At 37.6% G+C, this 18,236-nt stretch overlaps 1 protein-coding gene across 1 annotated transcript; it reads right to left on the reverse strand.

Moving 5' to 3' along the window:
* Nucleotides 1–589: 589 nt before the first annotated feature.
* On the reverse strand, nucleotides 590–17,676 carry niban1a (niban apoptosis regulator 1a). Its single transcript, XM_065268310.2, has 14 exons — nucleotides 17,562–17,676; nucleotides 13,543–13,673; nucleotides 13,331–13,459; nucleotides 12,485–12,599; nucleotides 12,053–12,217; nucleotides 11,805–11,920; nucleotides 8,261–8,365; nucleotides 7,570–7,732; nucleotides 5,891–6,078; nucleotides 5,422–5,565; nucleotides 5,205–5,315; nucleotides 5,017–5,124; nucleotides 4,511–4,622; nucleotides 590–2,992 (listed from the first exon to the last, which is right to left on the reverse strand). Exons 1-14 carry the CDS (start codon nucleotides 17,611–17,613, stop codon nucleotides 1,983–1,985), a joined length of 2,649 nt encoding a protein of 882 aa, XP_065124382.1. The 5' UTR covers nucleotides 17,614–17,676; the 3' UTR covers nucleotides 590–1,982.
* Nucleotides 17,677–18,236: the final 560 nt, after the last annotated feature.

The raw sequence follows: 18,236 nt of genomic DNA on the forward strand, positions 1-18,236 counted from the left end.
TACCATCAGAATGTCAACATGCACTAAATTCAAATGTCTACCTTGTTTACTCGCACTTTTATGAAGAAATTTCATGCATCACATGCATATTCCCAGTCATTCCCCAAATCATTTGAATACCTAAACATTCCTTTAAAGGGTGTTTATCCCTATTTCAAGATTAAAGGATTAGTCAATTTTCTTAAAAAAAATCCTGATAATTTACTCACCACCATGTCATCCAAAATGTTGATGTCTTTCTTTGTTCAGTCGAGAAGAAATTATGTTTTTTAAGGAAAACAATCCAGGATTTTTCTCATTATAATGGACTTTAATGGACCCCAATACTTAACAGTTTTAAGCAGTTTAAAATTGCAGTTTCAAAGGACTCTAAACGATCTCAAACGAGGCATAAGGGTCTTATCTAGCGGAACGATTGTCAGTTTTGGTAAGAAAAATAAAAAATATGCACTTTTGTGTTGGGGTCCATTAAAGTCCATTAAAATGAGAAAAATCCTGGAATGTTTTCCTCAAAAAACATAATTTCTTCTCAACTGAACAAAGAAAGACATCAACAGTTTGGATGACATGGTGGTGAGTAAATTATCTGGATTTTTTTTTTAAGAAAATGTACTAATCCTTTAAAGAGCAGTGTGTCCTAAGCTGAAAAGATCTCAAAAGTTGAATGATCTGAAGGATCCTTAACACAGGACATGTTTGCGTCACTCAAAACGAGATCTGTCCTAGATTCAGCAGATTGTACTGTAGATATGTCACAAAGTCAAATTCCATGAAAGACAAAGTTGACAGTTTGGGTTTAAAGCAGTCATGCTTGACAGATTTTGGCAGATTCTGATACAGCTGTGCATTCTGGGTAAATGACCTAATCAGATATATATTCTATCACATGATTATTTACTGCTTCCTCTACTGTATGTTGTGCACCTTACCAAAGTGATAGCAATGTTCTTTCCCAATTATTTTGGTTTCACAGATGGGACACATTTGAAAACACAATCTTTTTTATATTTAACAAATATAGATTTTACATATTATTCAAATGCTTGCAATATATATTTAAAATAACAGCTTACATGAATATATTACAATCCTTTGATTAAAACCGTCCTCGTTAGAGAATCACTTCACTTTTATACAACACAATATTTGTCTTTTAAGGAAAACACCACCGTTTTTCAATAATATTTTACTATGTTCTTACCTCAACTTAGCTGAATTAATAAATACCTTAATAAACTTTTTTCAATGCATGCACTTTTAATCCTTGTACAGCGCTTTGTGAATGTGTTAGCATTTAGCATAGCCCCATTCATTCCTTAAGATCCAAACAAACGTTTTATTTGTGCCACCATACTTACTCGTGTAACTACTCTTTAAATAGGGAAACCATGGAAGTGTTTAATGGCTTCTAAATTCATCCCTGTTTGGAGCCATAGGAATGAATGGGGCTAGGTTAAATGCTAACACATTCATGAGGCGCTGTACAAAGATTAAAAGTGCACACATTGAAAAAAGATAGGTATGTATTAATTCATCTAAGTTGAGGTAAGAACATAGTAAAATAATAAAATATTGAAAAACTGTGGTGTTTCCTTTAAACTTTACAGTAACTCTTTTAGCCATTTCTGCACATGAATGTATGCATTATGTATTCATTTGTCTAAGTTGAGGTAAGAACATAGTAAAATAGTAAAATATTGAAAAACGGTGGTGTTTTTCTTTAAACTATGCAGTAACTCTTTAAGCCATTTCTGCACAATGATTTCAAATGTAGCTCTTCAAATATACAAAAATTATGGGGTACCAACCAGGTCAGATATTTTTTAAATCCAGAACTGACATCATGGAAAAGATCCTGTCACTCACTTTGCATAGCACTTAGCGTCACAAAGTTCATGAATTTGATTTCCAGGGAACACACATACTGATAATAAATAATATACAGTTTGAATGCACTGTAAGTTATTTTGAACAGTGTTAACTTAAACTACAGCCTCAAACATCTCAACTTGAACGTTTTCCTCATTGTCTTTAGGAGGCTGAATAACCTCCTCTACTTCAAAGACCTCCACTACAAGGTCCCGAATGGCCTTCACACAGTCCAGTGGTCTGTCTTCTTCCACTGGGGATGATGATGTTGTCTGAGACTCACAGTCGTTCTCTTGATCTATGATATTTTGGACTGATGGTTTTTTGATGATGTCATCTGCATCATCTGCTATGTTAGTCCCTGCCTCTGCGTTTTGGATAGGTAAACACACCGCAATTGGATATTTGCTTTTTTTGTTCTCGCAATGATCATTTATCCACCCCTCTACCTTTGCAGCTGGTCCGATGTTGTCTTCCTCTCCAGCAGGGGGTGCTGTGATTTCAGCCTTAACCTCAGAACAAGAGGTTGCAATGCAAACTGGGCTGATTTCAGCTGTTGGTGCTTTAGCAAAGTCTGAAGAAGGTGCCTTAGCTCCTTCTGTTGATTTAGAAGTAAGCGCACGCTGTAGGGCTTCGGTTACCATCGCAGCAGGGTTTGTGGTAGTTATGAGTTCAGGTCTGGTCTCAGCCGAAGCGTTCATAGAAGTTTCTGTCTGTTTGGTTGTTTTTTCGTTTACCGTTTCATCATTAAACACGTCATCAACGCTTTCCTCCCGGAGCAGCATATTCTCTTCCACATTCGCTTTAACAGTAATGGGTACAGCAGCAGGCAGGTTCTGGGTTGGTGTTGTACTATGCTGAGTCTCTGACTTTTTAGTTTCACACATTTCGGACTTTGGGGATGACTGAACGACCTTCCTCGTCTCTGGTTCGTCGTTTAAGGAATTGCTCTCTGTCAGGCCATTGCTCAGCAATGGGGATGGCAAGGCTGTTTGGGAATTTGGGGATGTCTTTGAGTTGCCTGGGCTGTCGGGTGGAGTTGAATAAGTGCTGGAGACACTGAAATTGTATCTGCTCTCTGTGTACAGGTTGTACTTCTTTTTGCTGGCTGCCTCATTGACCACTGGAAAGAAAGGGTCAGAATTGAGAATAGTTTTTTTTTTTTGTATAATTTTTGTGGTGTAAATCAAAACAATTAAGAATTCATTATTATTTGATCATTGGGTATAATGTGGGATCAGCAAGTATATAGAGTGTTCCAAGGATGATCGCAGGGAAGTTAGCAGGATACTGGTCCCCTCACAAAAAAGGCCATTCATTTTTCCTATAGACTTTTGGATTATCGCAAAAAATAAGGGTGCATTCACACAAGGTGCAAGCGTTGACGAACGGCGTGTTTGAAGCGTGGCCAACAGCCAATCACAGTGGCCGTAACACATGCTCCTTTGTTCCCCGTCTTGCTTAAACGTAGTTGGCTGGCTCTGGATTAGGTTATATGTATAATGTAATCTGATTGGCTGACGCATGCGTTGGCGCTTGAAAAGTTAAGACATTTTAAACTTCTGCCGCAAGCAACGGCAGTGACGCAACTTCGACGGATCCAAGATTCAGTTTGGCAACGCATGAAGTTACCATTCAAAGTAAATGAGAAGCATTAACGCTGGCATCCTGTGTGAATGTACCGTAAGCTCTGTGTTTAAGAAAAGTTAACGACACTAACGGTACATTCACACGGGGTGTAACCGTTAACGCTAATCATTTACTTTTAAAAGCGGGGTGCATGATTTTTGAAAAACACTTTGAAAAAGGGAGTCGGGCCGAGTACCAAAATACACTTGTAGCCAATCAGCAGTGTGAGCAGCATGTCTACAACCGACATTGTTGCCTTGATTGTGTATGTGTGGGGCGGGTCTATCAAAAGAAGGTCCAGATTCTATTGGGGTAGGGGCGTGTTTGTTTAGGTGATTTCAAATGTCAACATTGGCTTTCAAAGATCATGCAACCGTCTTTAATGGATGACTTCATGTGTTTCTGAACTGAATTGTGAATCCGTCGCGTCACTGCCATTGCTCGCTGCAAAAGTTGAACATTTCTCAACTTTTCAAGTGCCAATGCAGCCAATCAGATCGCCTTATGCAAATAACCTAGTGCGAGCCAGCCAATTACGTTTATGTAAGATCGGAGCGCAATAGTTGTTGGCCACGCTTCAGACAAGCCTATGTCAAGCGTTAACGCTTTCGCCCTGTGTAAATGTGCTCTAGATTACTCGCGGGATTTAACTTTGTATCATGCATTTAAGGGGAATAGCTCGTGTTTTTGCTGCAAACGCTTCACCCAATTTGCGTCATTTGCATTGCCCGCGAATTTACGTCTATTTGCATCTATTCATTGACTTAATTCAATGTAATTTACTCATGCAAATCGTTGAATTCGCATTTGGTTCTCAGGGTCGGGGTGGGGGGCATTATAAATGTATTATGCTTAGGGCACCAAAATGGCTAGCAGCGGCACTGAATGTGCATATTTAAATGCAAAAATAAAGTATTAATGCTGAGTTTACAACAGTTCGGTGCTTTTTAATATATTGTACACACATACCAAGAGCATCTTTGAAAACATCATTGACCTTGCCGTGACTTACCCAAGCGGACTTCCTTTTCCAGTATCTTTTGCAGAATGTCCTCATACACGTTTTCCACATTGATGAAGTTTGAACAATCTGCAAATATGTGTTGCTCGAATTTTGGTAGTTCCTGGAAGTACATATTCACAAATCAGAGATATGCATTGTGTTTAACAAACAATATAGCATGTACATGCGCACTGTCTATTGGTACAGCTGGTACAATAAGTATTGAACACATCACCTTTTTTTAGTAAATGTATTTCTAAAGGTGTTATTGATATGAAAATGTCACCAGATGTTGGTAACAACCCATGAAATCTAGTCATGCATACAAGCAATCAAACCATAGATGTACATAAATTACGTTATGTGTAAACATGTAAAACGAAGAAAAGGTGAAAATTTCATGTCAATAGCAACTTTAGAAATATGTTAACTGAGAAAAATCATGCTGTGTTCAATACTTATTTCACCCGCTGTGTGTTGTTTATCATCATGAGATGTTGGGAACTGTACTCTACCTCTTTAAAGGATGGGGCAAAATGTTTCTTGATGCTGGGTAGAGTAATGTCGATCAAAGCGTCTTGAAAGATCTTCTTTCGCACTGTGCTGCTATCATAGTCATATTGCTGTTGGACACATACATGATCAATTAAATGAAACCATCCATGTTTGTGTTTATTAGTAGAAGTTACAGTCGTGTGCTTACCTTCAGAACCCTGCTTGAAGCTTTCTGTATGGCCATCCCAAAGTTGATGGATGGATCCTCCAGAGCCTTTCTCAGGAGCAGTTCATAGGTGTACTCTACATTCTCCATCAACTGAAACCATCAGATAGGTTTGGGTTTAAATCACTTTAAAGCTAGTTCAAAGCACTTCAGTTAAGAGATTTAGAGATTTTTATAACATGACATAAGTTTTGGGTACCTGTTTAATGTCTAACTCTGTGCTGTTCTGCAGACCTTTAATGGGGTAGTTGAAGGTTTGCTGCAGTTCTTGGACGTGATCTGCCAATCCGCTCACTTTGTCAAAACAGCTCTGTAAATTAGCTATACTCATCTTAAACAGAGCCTGCAAGTAGACAAGATGTTGTTATACACTTTATTTTACTATTATCCATTCTATTAAAATCTTTATTAAGTAAGAAAGGTTTGAATAATGACTCAAATTTCAGTCATTAAATTTACATATGTGCATCTGGCACAGGCTTTCATCCAGAGTAAATTTTTTTTAGGTACAGTATGTGTGTTTCCTGGGAATTAAACCAAAGTCCTTCGCACTGCTAACGCAATGCTCTACTAATAAAGGTACAAGTACACAATGCATCTTCATACAAATCGTATGTCCCGAAAATACTTGGAATATAGGTCATATGGACAATTTTGTTGTTGGCTACCTGATGGAGTTCCTCTTTATGATCGGAGTCCTGGAAGTCCTCACAAAGCTGTTCCATCATGCCCTCACTCAGCTCCCGAGCCTCTGTGAAACCCAGGCTTATGGGTACCATCACTTCCTCCAAAACGGCTGGCAGGTAAGGCCTCACCTGCTCTGTGCAGTATATTGTCGCTGGCTCAGCAACTAAAGCTGCAGGAATAGAATATTAGGTGTGAAAAGTTAGATTCAAGAAAGATCGACCTTGCTTAACACTCATAATATTAAAGGAATAGTTCACCAAAAAAATTTCACATCATTTAGTAAACTGTTAGGAAATGTTTGTAATTGGTGAACTTTTGCTTTAATAAGCGGGTCCCTCTAACCCAGGGGTGTCCAATCCTTCTTATGGAGCCTGGTGTCTGCAGAGTTTTGCTCCAACCTTAATGAAACACCCCACGGTTTGGGTCGGGTCAGCTTACTTTTGGGAGCTTTTCCACTGGGTGCAGTACGTAGTACCTGATACTTTTTTAGTACCACCTCGGTCGGGGTTCCAATGGCGCTTTTCCATTGCATAGTACCCCACGGTTTAGTTTAGTTTGGGTCGGGTCAGCTCACCTCACTTTGGCGTGGTTAGCTTTTCCATCGAGTTTAGTATCACTTCGCAGTGGGAGGGATTATAGGCGTGTCGTTATATTTACGCTGCCTACTGCTGTGACATCATACACGTGAGAGCGTTGTTGTACATTCCCATTCATTCATTTATTTCTCAGTCTGCCACAAAATTTAAATTGGCCACTACAAATTGATGTTTGCACATCGCGTTTATAACTACCTCTGTCTCACATGACAGTTTCTGTTCAAACACCCGACCCATGGCGTCAGTGGACGGCGCTCGGCTGAGCCTCATTCAAGTTGCATTTAAGCATATATAATGCGGACGTGCACGTCGCGAATGTGCCGCCACAAACTGCAAGTCTGGAAAAAACTGTTATGGTGTCCCGGATTCTCAACCTGCGGATGTTTTTCATCACTAAAAGGGTGTTTGGAAACTTATAGCAGAACACAGATAACAATATGTTTGCTTGAGACAGCGCAAGCTAGCAGTAAGCTAAAGCTAATATTTACATTATAGCGATGACGCTTCTCTCAGACCAATCAGTGATCTACAGTGTTTTCGCGTCACGTTTGGTATCAGCTCGGGTCGCTTGGAACCCCAACCGAGGTGGTACTAAAAAAAGTATCGGGTACTACGTACTGCACCCAATGGAAAAGCTCCCAAAAGTAAGCTGACCCGACCCAAACTAAACCAAACCGTGGGGTACTATGCAATGGAAAAGCGCCACAAGCGACCCGAGCTGATACCAAAACGTGATGCGTAAACATTGTAGATCACTGATTGGTCTGAGAGAATTGTCACTACCAGCATCATCAACCTGACCAAAACCAAACCGTGGGGTACTGTGCAATGGAAAGCACCATAATCAAGGTCTTCCTAGGCAGACTAGAAACTTTTAGATGGGTGTGTTGAGGGAAGTTTCAGCTAAACTCTGCAGGACATCGTCCCTCTAGGAACGAGTTTGGACACCCCTGCTTTAATTCTTAGTTTATAAGAAGGCTGTATATAATAAAAGAACTAAGCTGGTGCCGCTTAGTGGGCTTAACCCTATTGGTTTACCATAGTAACAAGGTCTGAAGACGTACCTTTAAGTTTATCTTCCAGAAAAGCTCTAGAGCTGGTGATCTGGTCCATATTGGAGCGCATTACAGGCTCTTGCTGTTTCGCCGTGTCTTTGCATTCCTCCTTCAATGCATTCAGCCTCTCCAGTAGATGTTCACTCACCAGAAAATAAGCCGCTTCTATTGTCTATAAAACAAGGGATAGAGGTCAATAATTTTTTTATTTTACCCTGGGAATTGAACCCATGACCTTTGCACTGCTAACACAATGTTCTACCAATTAAGCTACAGGAACAATTTATTCTAATAAAGGTTACATAAGTGTTCTTTTTGTTCCTCATCGAGGAATTTGTTTGTGGAATGTGATGTGTTTCTGGTATTCGTCTCTTTTTCCCTCCCATTAAGACAAACCAAATTTCTGGCCTCCCTGGCCTAAGGCTGTCTGGGTGTGGGACATCCCACTGGACTTACATCATGATCACACACCCCAGGATGTAGCATCAACGGCAAGGTTTTAAAGAAACCCTAAACTAGCAATCTGTACTAAGATCACTACCACACACAGTAAAGCAATACAGGCATAATGGACTAAAGGCAGCAGGTGGATATAACCGGTAAGAAGCTGGTGTTATTTAATAGCATCAAGTCCTCTAGAAAGGCTTATAATGCTGGTGACATGTAGTGCAATGTAAACATCAGAGAACAAAAGACATACCGCAAGCCAGATTTTTCTTCTGTCTGCCTTCTTGGTCTTCAGAAATGGCTCTAATTCTGAGTCCAGATAGGGCCTTAGGTCCTCCATGATTAGATTAGAAAGTACCTACACACAGACATTCAGAAATATTACATCCAAGATAAGGCTTAGTTAAGCCTGAATAAACTTTAAGAGCAAACATGTAATGCTATCTAACCTGTTCCTAAAGCACTCTTTAAATAAAGTCACTTATGTTGTATTTACATCATCATGGTCACATGATCAAAACTGTATATAGGGTTCCCACGAATCCTTAAAATCCTTAAAAGTATGTGAATCTGGGCGAAAAATTTCAAGGCCCTGGGAAGTTTTTGGAAATATACATATATAGATACAGGTCATTGAAAGTGCTTGAATCTATATAATTCCCTGAGTAGAGTAGGATAATATCATAAAAATTCTAAACTGCTAAACTGTTTGCTTTAAATGCTTATATCTTCTGTATGTGAATGTTGATTCATACCAAAATGCTTTTTTGCATAGTTGTGTTTGACACATTGAAACATCTCAGGTTACGTATGAAGGAAACAAGACGCTGCGCCATACTTCTTTGGCAATATTTCAGATAGCGATATACTTCCTGGCTCTCGCATTACCCTGTTTTTGTCGTTAAGCCTCACCATTGGTTGAGTTTGATATACACATTCAGACACACACCTGAAGTTGTCCCCAAAGTGTCACTGCAGTGACGCAGCGTGAGTTCCCTCGAAAGGGAACACGATGTAACCTTACTTGAAATGTGTCCGCACATTTAGTCCTTGAATTTGAGGGTATTGGACCTGAAAAGTCCTTGAAAGGTCCTTGAATTTGAAGTTAACTAAGGGGCTGTTTACACTTGGTATTAAGATGTGTTTTCATCGATCTGATCACAAGTGGACGAGAGAGACACATTACGTTTACACCTGGTATTTAAATCCGTCTCTTTTGTCCACTTTCGACCACTTCTGTCCTGAATACTGTGAGGGGACGGTCCGTGAGACGGTGGGCGAGTCTCTCTGCTGTCATTCAAACGCGAGCGGGAGTAATTATGAGTTTATATGGACGCAAACTTATATTATGTCAGAGTCCACTGCTTGTTTAGCAAGTAAACATGCTGCACAGTGTTTTTTACGTTTATTTGTTGGAGCTTTCTCTGAATTTTCAGCTCAATTGATGAAATAGGATCGCGCAACTTTCACGCTTTCACAACGAAACTACGGAGAACACCCGCAGTAGTTTTATCAATGAAAGGCTAAAAGTTGCGCTGTTCACCGTATGTTCATGCCAGAAGTCAAAAAAAGATGTAAAACTTGTGTTTAATACCTCAGATTAGATAAATGGGTGGAGAGAAGGCGGTCGCGTGTGGCTGTTCGAACGCATTCAACCACATATGCGTTCCGCAACTCCAAAGCGATCCGATCGAAAGTGGTTTCGACTACCTCTGGATGTGGTTGAAAGTGGTCGAAAGTGGATGCGTTCAAAACGTTTTGAACACCGTTCACACCTGGCATTAACGTCGTCCACTTGTGATCCAATCGACGAAAACGCATGTTAATGCCAAGTGTAAACAGCCTCTAAAGATGTGGGAACCATGTTTAGAGATAACAACTTTACATATAAAGTGTGTCTGTCTGAATTTAATATTATAAATACCTTAAACTAAGCCTTTTAAAAGATAATTTGTACTGTAAGGCAAACATGGTGTATTAAAGGCTAGTTACCCAAAAATGAAAAATCTGTCATTATTTTCTCATCCTCATGTTGTTACAACAAACCTGATATGAATTTCTTTTTTTTTTCTGGTGTACACTAAAAAAAGATATTTTGAGAAATGATGTAAGTACACAGCTAATGGAAACCATTATTATCCATAGTAGGAAAAAAATTATTATGGAAGTATTGTGATATTGATGGGTAAGCACACCGTTGACAGTACCCATTAAATTCCATTATATTTGTTTTTCCTACTATTGAAAGTCAATGGTTACAATCAGCTGTGTGCTTACCATCATTTCTCAAAATATCTTCTTTTGTGTTCATCAGAAAAAATTAATTCATACAGGTTTAGAACAACATGAGAAAGAGAAACTTATGTCAGAATTTTAATTTTTGGGTGGACTGTCCCTTGAATAGTTAAAGGAAAATTCCATTTTCTTAAAAGAAAAATCCAGATAATTTACTCACCACCATGTCATCCAAAATGTTGATGTCTTTCTTTGTTCAGTTGAGAAGAAATTATGTTTTTTGAGGAAAACATTGCAGGATTTTTCTCATTTTAATGGACTTTAATAGACACCAACACTTAACACTTAACTAAACACGTAACAGTTTTTTTCAACAGAGTTTCAAAGGACTCTAAACGATCCCAAACGAGGCATAAGGGTCTTATCTAGCGAAACGATTGTCATTTTTGACAAGAAAAATAAAACATATGCACTTTTAAACCACAACTTCTCATCTAGATCCGGTCGTGATGCGCCAGTGTGACCCCACGCAATACGTCAAGAGGTCACAGAGGACGAATGTGAAACTCCGCCCCAGTGTTTACAAGTGTGTTGAAAGAGGACCGTTCCTACGTTGTTGTATGTCAACTGATACTAATTAATGTCTTTGTGTCAGTTTATTGTTTTCAATGGTCCGCAAATGTGCGTTTTATATATGTAACACGTGACCTCCCTACGTCACTACGCATTTACGTTAGGTCGCGCTGGACTGGACCTAGACAAAAAGTTGTGGTTTAAAAGAGCATATTTTTATTTTTCTTGTCAAAAATGACAATCGTTTTGCTAGATAAGACCCTTATGCCTCGTTTGGGATGGTTTTTAGTCCTTTGAAACTCCGTTGAAAAAAACTGTTACGTGTTTAGTTAAGTGTTAAGTGTTGGTGTCCATTAAAGTCCATTAAAATGAGAAAAATCCTGCAATGTTTTCCTCAAAAAACATAATTTCTTCTCGACTGGACAAAGAAAGACATCAACAGTTTGGATGACATGGTGGTGAGTAAATTATCTGGATTTTTCTTTTAAGAAAATGGAATATTCCTTTAAATCTTATTATATAACCGGTGACGCTATAGGGTGAAACTGTTTGTGAACATTACACAGATTCCATAATGCTACTGTTATTCACCAGTGTGTGAAAAATTACATTCCTTGTGACAACTGTGAAAGAAAGAAGACATTCAAAGCATTTCAAAAACTTGATTCAATATATTTGGAATGACCCGCCGTCACACCTGACTCATTAAATTACAAAACAACATTTACAACATATTACCTTTAAAGGGATAGTTCACCTTAAAATGAAAATTCTGTCATCATTTAATCATCATCAATTCATACAGGTTTAGAACAACATGAGGATGAGTAAATGATGACAGAATTTTCATTTTTAAGTGAACTATCCCTTTAAAGGTAATATGTTGTAAATGTTGTTTTGTAATTTAATGACAGCTAGTATGCCTTTCTAGAAGAGAATAAAGGTGATACCACATGTATATCAGTACAGACGAACATTAGGGTACCTACCCGCACATCACTGCCGGTGAGCATGTCCCATAATTCATACTGGCCTTTCTCCTGCCTGTAGAACTGAAGAGCTTTCAGGAAAGCTTTAACTTCACACGTATTCTTCTTAAGAAAGTCTATATGGAATATAAGTGAACATTTATCAGCATTTACTGTAGTAATGCATAGCAGGACACTTCAGCTTTTAGGTCACATGATGTCCTGATTTTAAAGATTCTGCTCTGTTGTTTCATTATTGAAGTCGATACCTTTGTTCTGGTGGCGAATACAATCAGATAAGATGGAGACGAATTCTGTCTGCTGTTCCTCATTGTAGAGACAGAAATAGGGATCCTGACGGTATGGAAGTCTTAGATAAACTGGAAAGTTCCCTGGCATGCTCGCCACAGAGGGAACTAAATCTTCCTTTACATCTGCATGAAAACATGCACATACATTAGGGCTCAACGCTAATGAGTTTTTCTACTGCCAAAAAACACTCAAATGAAATGATTATGCTTTTTATTGTTTTTCACCCATGTAGCCATAATAATGAGATTATAAAACCAAAAACTACTAGCCTAAACAGTCAGTAATAAAATAAGCACAAATAAATACAGAGGCATCAGTTATATATACATACATCAGCTGAATAACATGTGGTCAAATTTGGACTTTTGATTAAGGCTACTATTGCTTACTGCTAGTGTAAGGGTAACACTGATCCAGCATTTCCAGGTATTTCTCTTCTGAAGTGAAAACGGTGCCCCCTGTAGGCATGAGTCTGTGCAACGGAGGGTCACCTTTACTGAATGCCTGCAGGTGAGAGATTAAGTAAGGGATAATGTAGAGGCAGCCGGTAGTTATTGGGAAATAAGCCCTGACAGTGTGATCAGGACCCGACGCGAAGCGGAGGGTCTTGTATCACACTGAAGGGGCTTATTTCCCAATAACTACCGGCTGCCTCTACATTATCCCGCTTATTACACGGCTACTTGCACATAAGAAAAAAAACTGGACATGAATATGAATTTGAAACATTTTATTGGCATATTTGTTTTAAATTAACATTTTTATCCTTCCGCGAAACTTTGCACAGATGCATAAAATGATCGTAATACCTTATTAAGATCCTCTGCTTTATACTTGTCTCCATTTTTTTCTCTTTTAGCCTAGAAAAGTTTTAATGCCCATTCTGTATTTTTTTGTGTGTTGGCTTCGTAGCTTTCATGCTCTATTTTGTCAAGTTCAGTCTCAGTAAGCTCTCTGTGTCTTGTCGTGGTTGTCGAGTGTTTGTCACAAGATGGCGCCAAACAGACAGTAATCTTTATTGATCTTTATTGGCGCGGAGCGATTTTAATCGTGCAAGTAGTCCGGCTATGCGTTATTATTTTGGAGCGGTTATTATTTGAAAAGAACGAACCTGCAAATGTCTCAACTGACCAATCAGAATCAAGCATTCCAGAGAGCCGTGTAATAAAAAGTGAATATTGTTTGATTGTACTTCAGTGGGCAAATGTTCATTGCTAGTTGGGGGAAATTCATACCTTGTAACTTTTGTGGCACTCCAGGACATAATTGGCTCGCACCACAACGAATCTGTGCTTAAACTTTTTGCCATCCTCAAAGACCTGAACATTCTCTTCATATAAAATTGTTCCTGGTTCTAGAGGATTCTGGGTAATAAGACATAATAAACTAATGTTATTCATGATCCATCCTAGAGAGCCATCTATGAGCTTTGAAATATACGCCCTACCTTTTGTTGGAGGAGCTGTGTGTGTTGCTGTTTGTGTTGCTCGAGTTCATCTTGAACCTGGGACAGGTAGGCCAGAATATATTGTTTTCTATAAATCGCTGCAAACTCATTAAATCTTGTATCCACTTGCTCTGCAACACAAAACGTTGCTGAGGTCAATAGTGAAAAGGAGAAAAAGTAATAAGCATAAGAGAAAAATTAAGGATGCAAAATAGTATTGGTTACAAAAAAGGTACAGTCCATATATAGCAAATGGATCTCTCACAGGAACGCTGTCTTTTTATGATATCACATACAAAATTAGCTGAACTATACTGTGATGAACAAAGGACATATGTGTTATAACTAGTGGCGGCTTTTGACTGCTCATCCGAGGGGCGCTAATTCAAAATCAGTGTTCGGAGTGTTATGCGTGTTGCTTACGTTTTCAAAATATGTGTTTTTTGCATCATGTGCATCACGTTTTTGTCAAAATTAGTGCCTGCTGCACATGCGTCAAAAACATTTATGATAAAAGAGACACTCACATTCACAAAATACATGCAAGACACTCACTTAACACAGTAAACTCTGATTATGAGATGTGAGTATCTTGTAAACGCGAGCGTCTCTTTATCATAAACCCTTTAGACGCATCTGCAGCAGGCACTTATTTTGACAAGACACGTGATGCACTTAGGTTCACTCGACGCGCAGAACACATATTTTGAAATTACAAACCACACACATGACGGACTACATACATGTTGTGACAAACTTCGCATTGAGCGCCCTCGAAAAAAAAGCCACCGGCCGCCACTGTATCAATCAGAAACAATATAACACATAACCAGGACTTTTGTGAGCCATTAAATTATTCATTTTTGAAGTCATTATTTTTTCAGCTTTTTCCACATATATTCCATATTTTTTTATTATTTTATGGATCATAAGACATACAGGCCATAACAATACACAAAAAATAGCATTTACATTTTTAAGTATTATCAGTTTGGTTTTACAAGTCATTTTGAGTTAATTGCTGTTACTTAATAAAGTTAAAATAGCTTAAAGGGATACTTCACCGATTTAGCATTCAGCTTTGTATCTGTAGAAACCTGGCAGTATTACTGAATGACCATGTTTCCCTCCCTCATTTCCCCCTGAGAGGAGAGATATCTGCATTTTGGTTCTGCAAAAAAGTCCTCTGATGATGTAATATGACGATTTTTGCATCATCGGAGGACTTTTTTGCAGAACCAAAATGCAGATATCTCTCCTCTCAGGGGGAAATGATGGAGGAAAACATGGTCATTCAGTAATACTGCCGGGTTTCTACAGATACAAAGCTGAATGCTAAATCGGTGAAGTATCCCTTTAAGCAAATTGAACTATTTTATAAGTTACAGCAACTCATCACTACACTGCAAAAAATTTTCAAGAAAAAAATGTATTAGTATTTTTGTTTTGTTTTCAGTAAAAATATCTAAAAATTCTTAAATTAAGATGCTTTTTCATGTTAATCAAAACGACCCAAGAAAATAAGTCTAGTTTTTAGACCAAAAAAATAAAATATATGATTTTGTGCATAAAACAAGCTAAATAATCTTGAACATTTTTCTAAACACACTAAGGGGTGGTTTCCCGGACAGGGATTATCTTAAACCGGGACTAGGCCTTTGTTTAATTCTGAAATATAACTAGTTTTAACAAACATGTCTTAATAAAAACATTACTTGTGTGCATTTTGAAGCATCACAAAAGACACTGATGTATTTTATGATATGTCAGTGCAAGTTGTTTTCAGTTTGGACAGCCCTTATATTTATTTTAGTCTAGGACTAGTCTAATCACTGTCCTTGAAACCGTCCCTAAATTCAAGAAAATTTCAAGAAAAATTTGCTTACCCCATTGGCAGTTTTTTTTTTTTTTGCTTGTTTTATGAACAAAATCACTTAAATTTGATATTTTTGGTCTAAAAACTAAACTTATTTTCTTGGGTCATTTTGTTTATCAAGAAAAAGCATCTTAATTTAAGAATTTTTAGATATTTTTACTGAAAACAAGACAAAAATACTAAGAAATTTTTATATTGAAAATCATTTTTTGCAGTGTAGTCAAGATAAAAAAATCAAATTTGAAATTACTTTTTTGTTTTGAATTTTTTTTTATATCTTCTTAAATCGCTAGAAATCATGTTTTTTTGTTGTCTGAATAAGTCTGTGTCAGTTCTGTACTGTCAAACCAAAGTAGAGTAAAAGGTAGAGTACTGTAATGAAGTAGTTTATGTTTTTTTCATTTTTAAACACAATGAAGCATTAGTACAGGGTCTGTAGTGTAAACTAGTTGTTTCCGTGAAAAGATTAAAAGATTAATCTGACTTAACACCCAAACCAGAATCTCCACTCGGAGAGGGTGTTCCTGCTTTCTAAAATTCCTTATCAGCAAAATCTTCAAATTTCTAGATCCATACTGTACTTTGTCTAAGATATGACTAAAAATTAGGTGACAACTAAGATAAAGGCATTTACGTTCATTAAAATATTTTATGAAAGTAATTAGCCAATCTATATTCATTTACCCTCACAATTAAAAACTCCCAAAAGGCATTTCTTCAGAATTCAATTGTTTTGTATAAGAAAAAAATGAATGTTTTGAATTCTTGAACATATGACACATTACATACTTGGCCTACAGTAGACAATTATGGCACAAATTGACCTGTGGAGCCAGTTTTGTATGAACGTCGCTCATACCTCAACACAAACATCATCTTAGTGGTACAACAAGTACAACGTTGAAACGTGTGTGTGTGTGTGTGTGTGTGTGTGTGTGTGTGTGTGTGTGTGTGTGTGTGTGTGTGTGTGTGTGTGTGTGTGTGTGTGTGTGTGTGTGTGTGTGTGTGTGTGTGTGTGTGTGTGTGTGTGTGTGTGTGTGTGTGTGTGTGTGTGTGTGTGTGTGTGTGTGTGTGTGTGTGTGTGTGTGTGTGTGTGTGTGTGTGTGTGTGTGTGTGTTAGAGACCACACACCCTCCTTTCCATATGTTTAAATCACACATGTACTAAACAGCACTTTCTCAGGAAACAGGGCTGTTTACTGTTCTCAGGAAATGGACCATTTGTGTTCCCATGACATAATTAACACCATCCTACACCCAAAGGCGTAGATTTGGTTTGAACATGGGAGGTCCAAGTGTAGCCCCTACAAATGTTTTTTAAATCATTTGATAAATATTGGGGGTTACTTCTGAATAAATTGCTTTAGGGTTACAGGTCATGATCAATGATTTTCAAGGTATTTAGATTTGGTGGAACTGGCCAATAAATGCACAGGCTAACAAACAATTAACACAGCTGCATATATCAAAATAATATCTGCATAAATACATGATGAATGAGGTGTATAAAAACACGGTTTTAGTAGGCTACAGAGACATGAAGTCTACAAAACACAACCAGCTCCACCCATTTACTTTACAATTGCTAGAAAAAGAAATCAAACTGGTTTTTAACTCTGACTTTTCATTTGTGCAGGTTGAGTACGGTAACTACAATGAACTGAATGAACTTTATGATAGTAAATTCATCCTTAGGCAAGAAGTCATTTACAAGTCCAAATTCACCATGCAACCTTACGGCAACTTCATAAGAAGTATTTTAATTTAGGAATAAAGTAAAAATCTCACCACTTTTTGTTTTGCTAATAACCAGTTTTGCACAATCTAGTTTGTTACACAAAACTTACGTTCATTATTTTTTTATATTATATAAAGTAATATTATTTGCGGTAAAGCCTACAATACATTACATTTCATTTTATTTAATAATCAAACAGTAAATGTCACCCATGTAAAAGTGTTATTCCTTGTAAATGCACAATACAGAGCTATGTATGGTATCGTTACATGACAATTAAAAGATGTAACATGAAAACGTATTCGAAGTAAAAAAAACGAATCATACAAAGGTAATTGCTGCTCTTGTGCGGCAAATGTAATTTTTTATATTAAACCACATAATAGTGTAAGTACTTTTTACGTACCTTTTAAGTAGTTGGATCTGTTTTCATCCAGTAAACTGGACGTTAAGCCCATACTGTCCTGCTTAGTTCAGATAATAAAGATAACTCTGTGTCACTGTAGTCAAGACTGACGGAGAAACTGAAAGCGCTCATATTTCACAACCGTGGGCGTGGCATATCCCACGACCGTGGGCGTGGCTTAAGACAGCTAAAAAACACACACTACGGCGCACTGCAGAATTTTTGGCGTTCAAAATGCTTAATAGGTTACTTGACACACAACCGTTGATCCATAGCTGCATCATTTTCTGTTTAACACCATTCTTTTGGGATTAACAATATATATTCATTACAAAAATTAACCATGGTGTAAATAAACACATTTATCATGGTCTTACGAATAGCTTAACCAAGATATTTGTAGTTAAACTGTGGTTAATACAAATGATAAAAAATCCGACAAAAAGCATGGCTTCACTTTTGCTATAATTTTTTTTTTTTTAATTTTTCTAATGAATAATACGTTTTTAATAGCCTGATAATACCATCCTCTGCTATTTTGCTTCGCTTCAGAAGCGTAATGAAATTTAGCGGAAGTAAATTTAGCGGGAGTTTTTAGTCTAAATATGTTAAATTATCTGAACATTCAAGTAACTGATATGAGATAATATAAAACATAAAAAATACCCAATGTAA

The sequence above is a fragment of the Paramisgurnus dabryanus genome, chromosome 12, assembly GCF_030506205.2.
Source record: "Paramisgurnus dabryanus chromosome 12, PD_genome_1.1, whole genome shotgun sequence".
NCBI lineage: Eukaryota > Metazoa > Chordata > Actinopteri > Cypriniformes > Cobitidae > Paramisgurnus > Paramisgurnus dabryanus.

Bases quoted from the DNA above. Each gene is read 5' to 3' on its own strand.
- niban1a (XM_065268310.2), bottom strand. From the start codon at position 17,613: ATGGGCTTAACGTCCAGTTTACTGGATGAAAACAGATCCAACTACTTA. The intron at 12,218-12,484 runs GTAAGCAATAGT...GTTTTCATGCAG, and splicing joins GTGTTACCCTTACACTAGCA to ATGTAAAGGAAGATTTAGTT. The intron at 7,733-8,260 runs GTATGTCTTTTG...CTTGTTTTATAG, and splicing joins GAAGAAAAATCTGGCTTGCG to ACAATAGAAGCGGCTTATTT.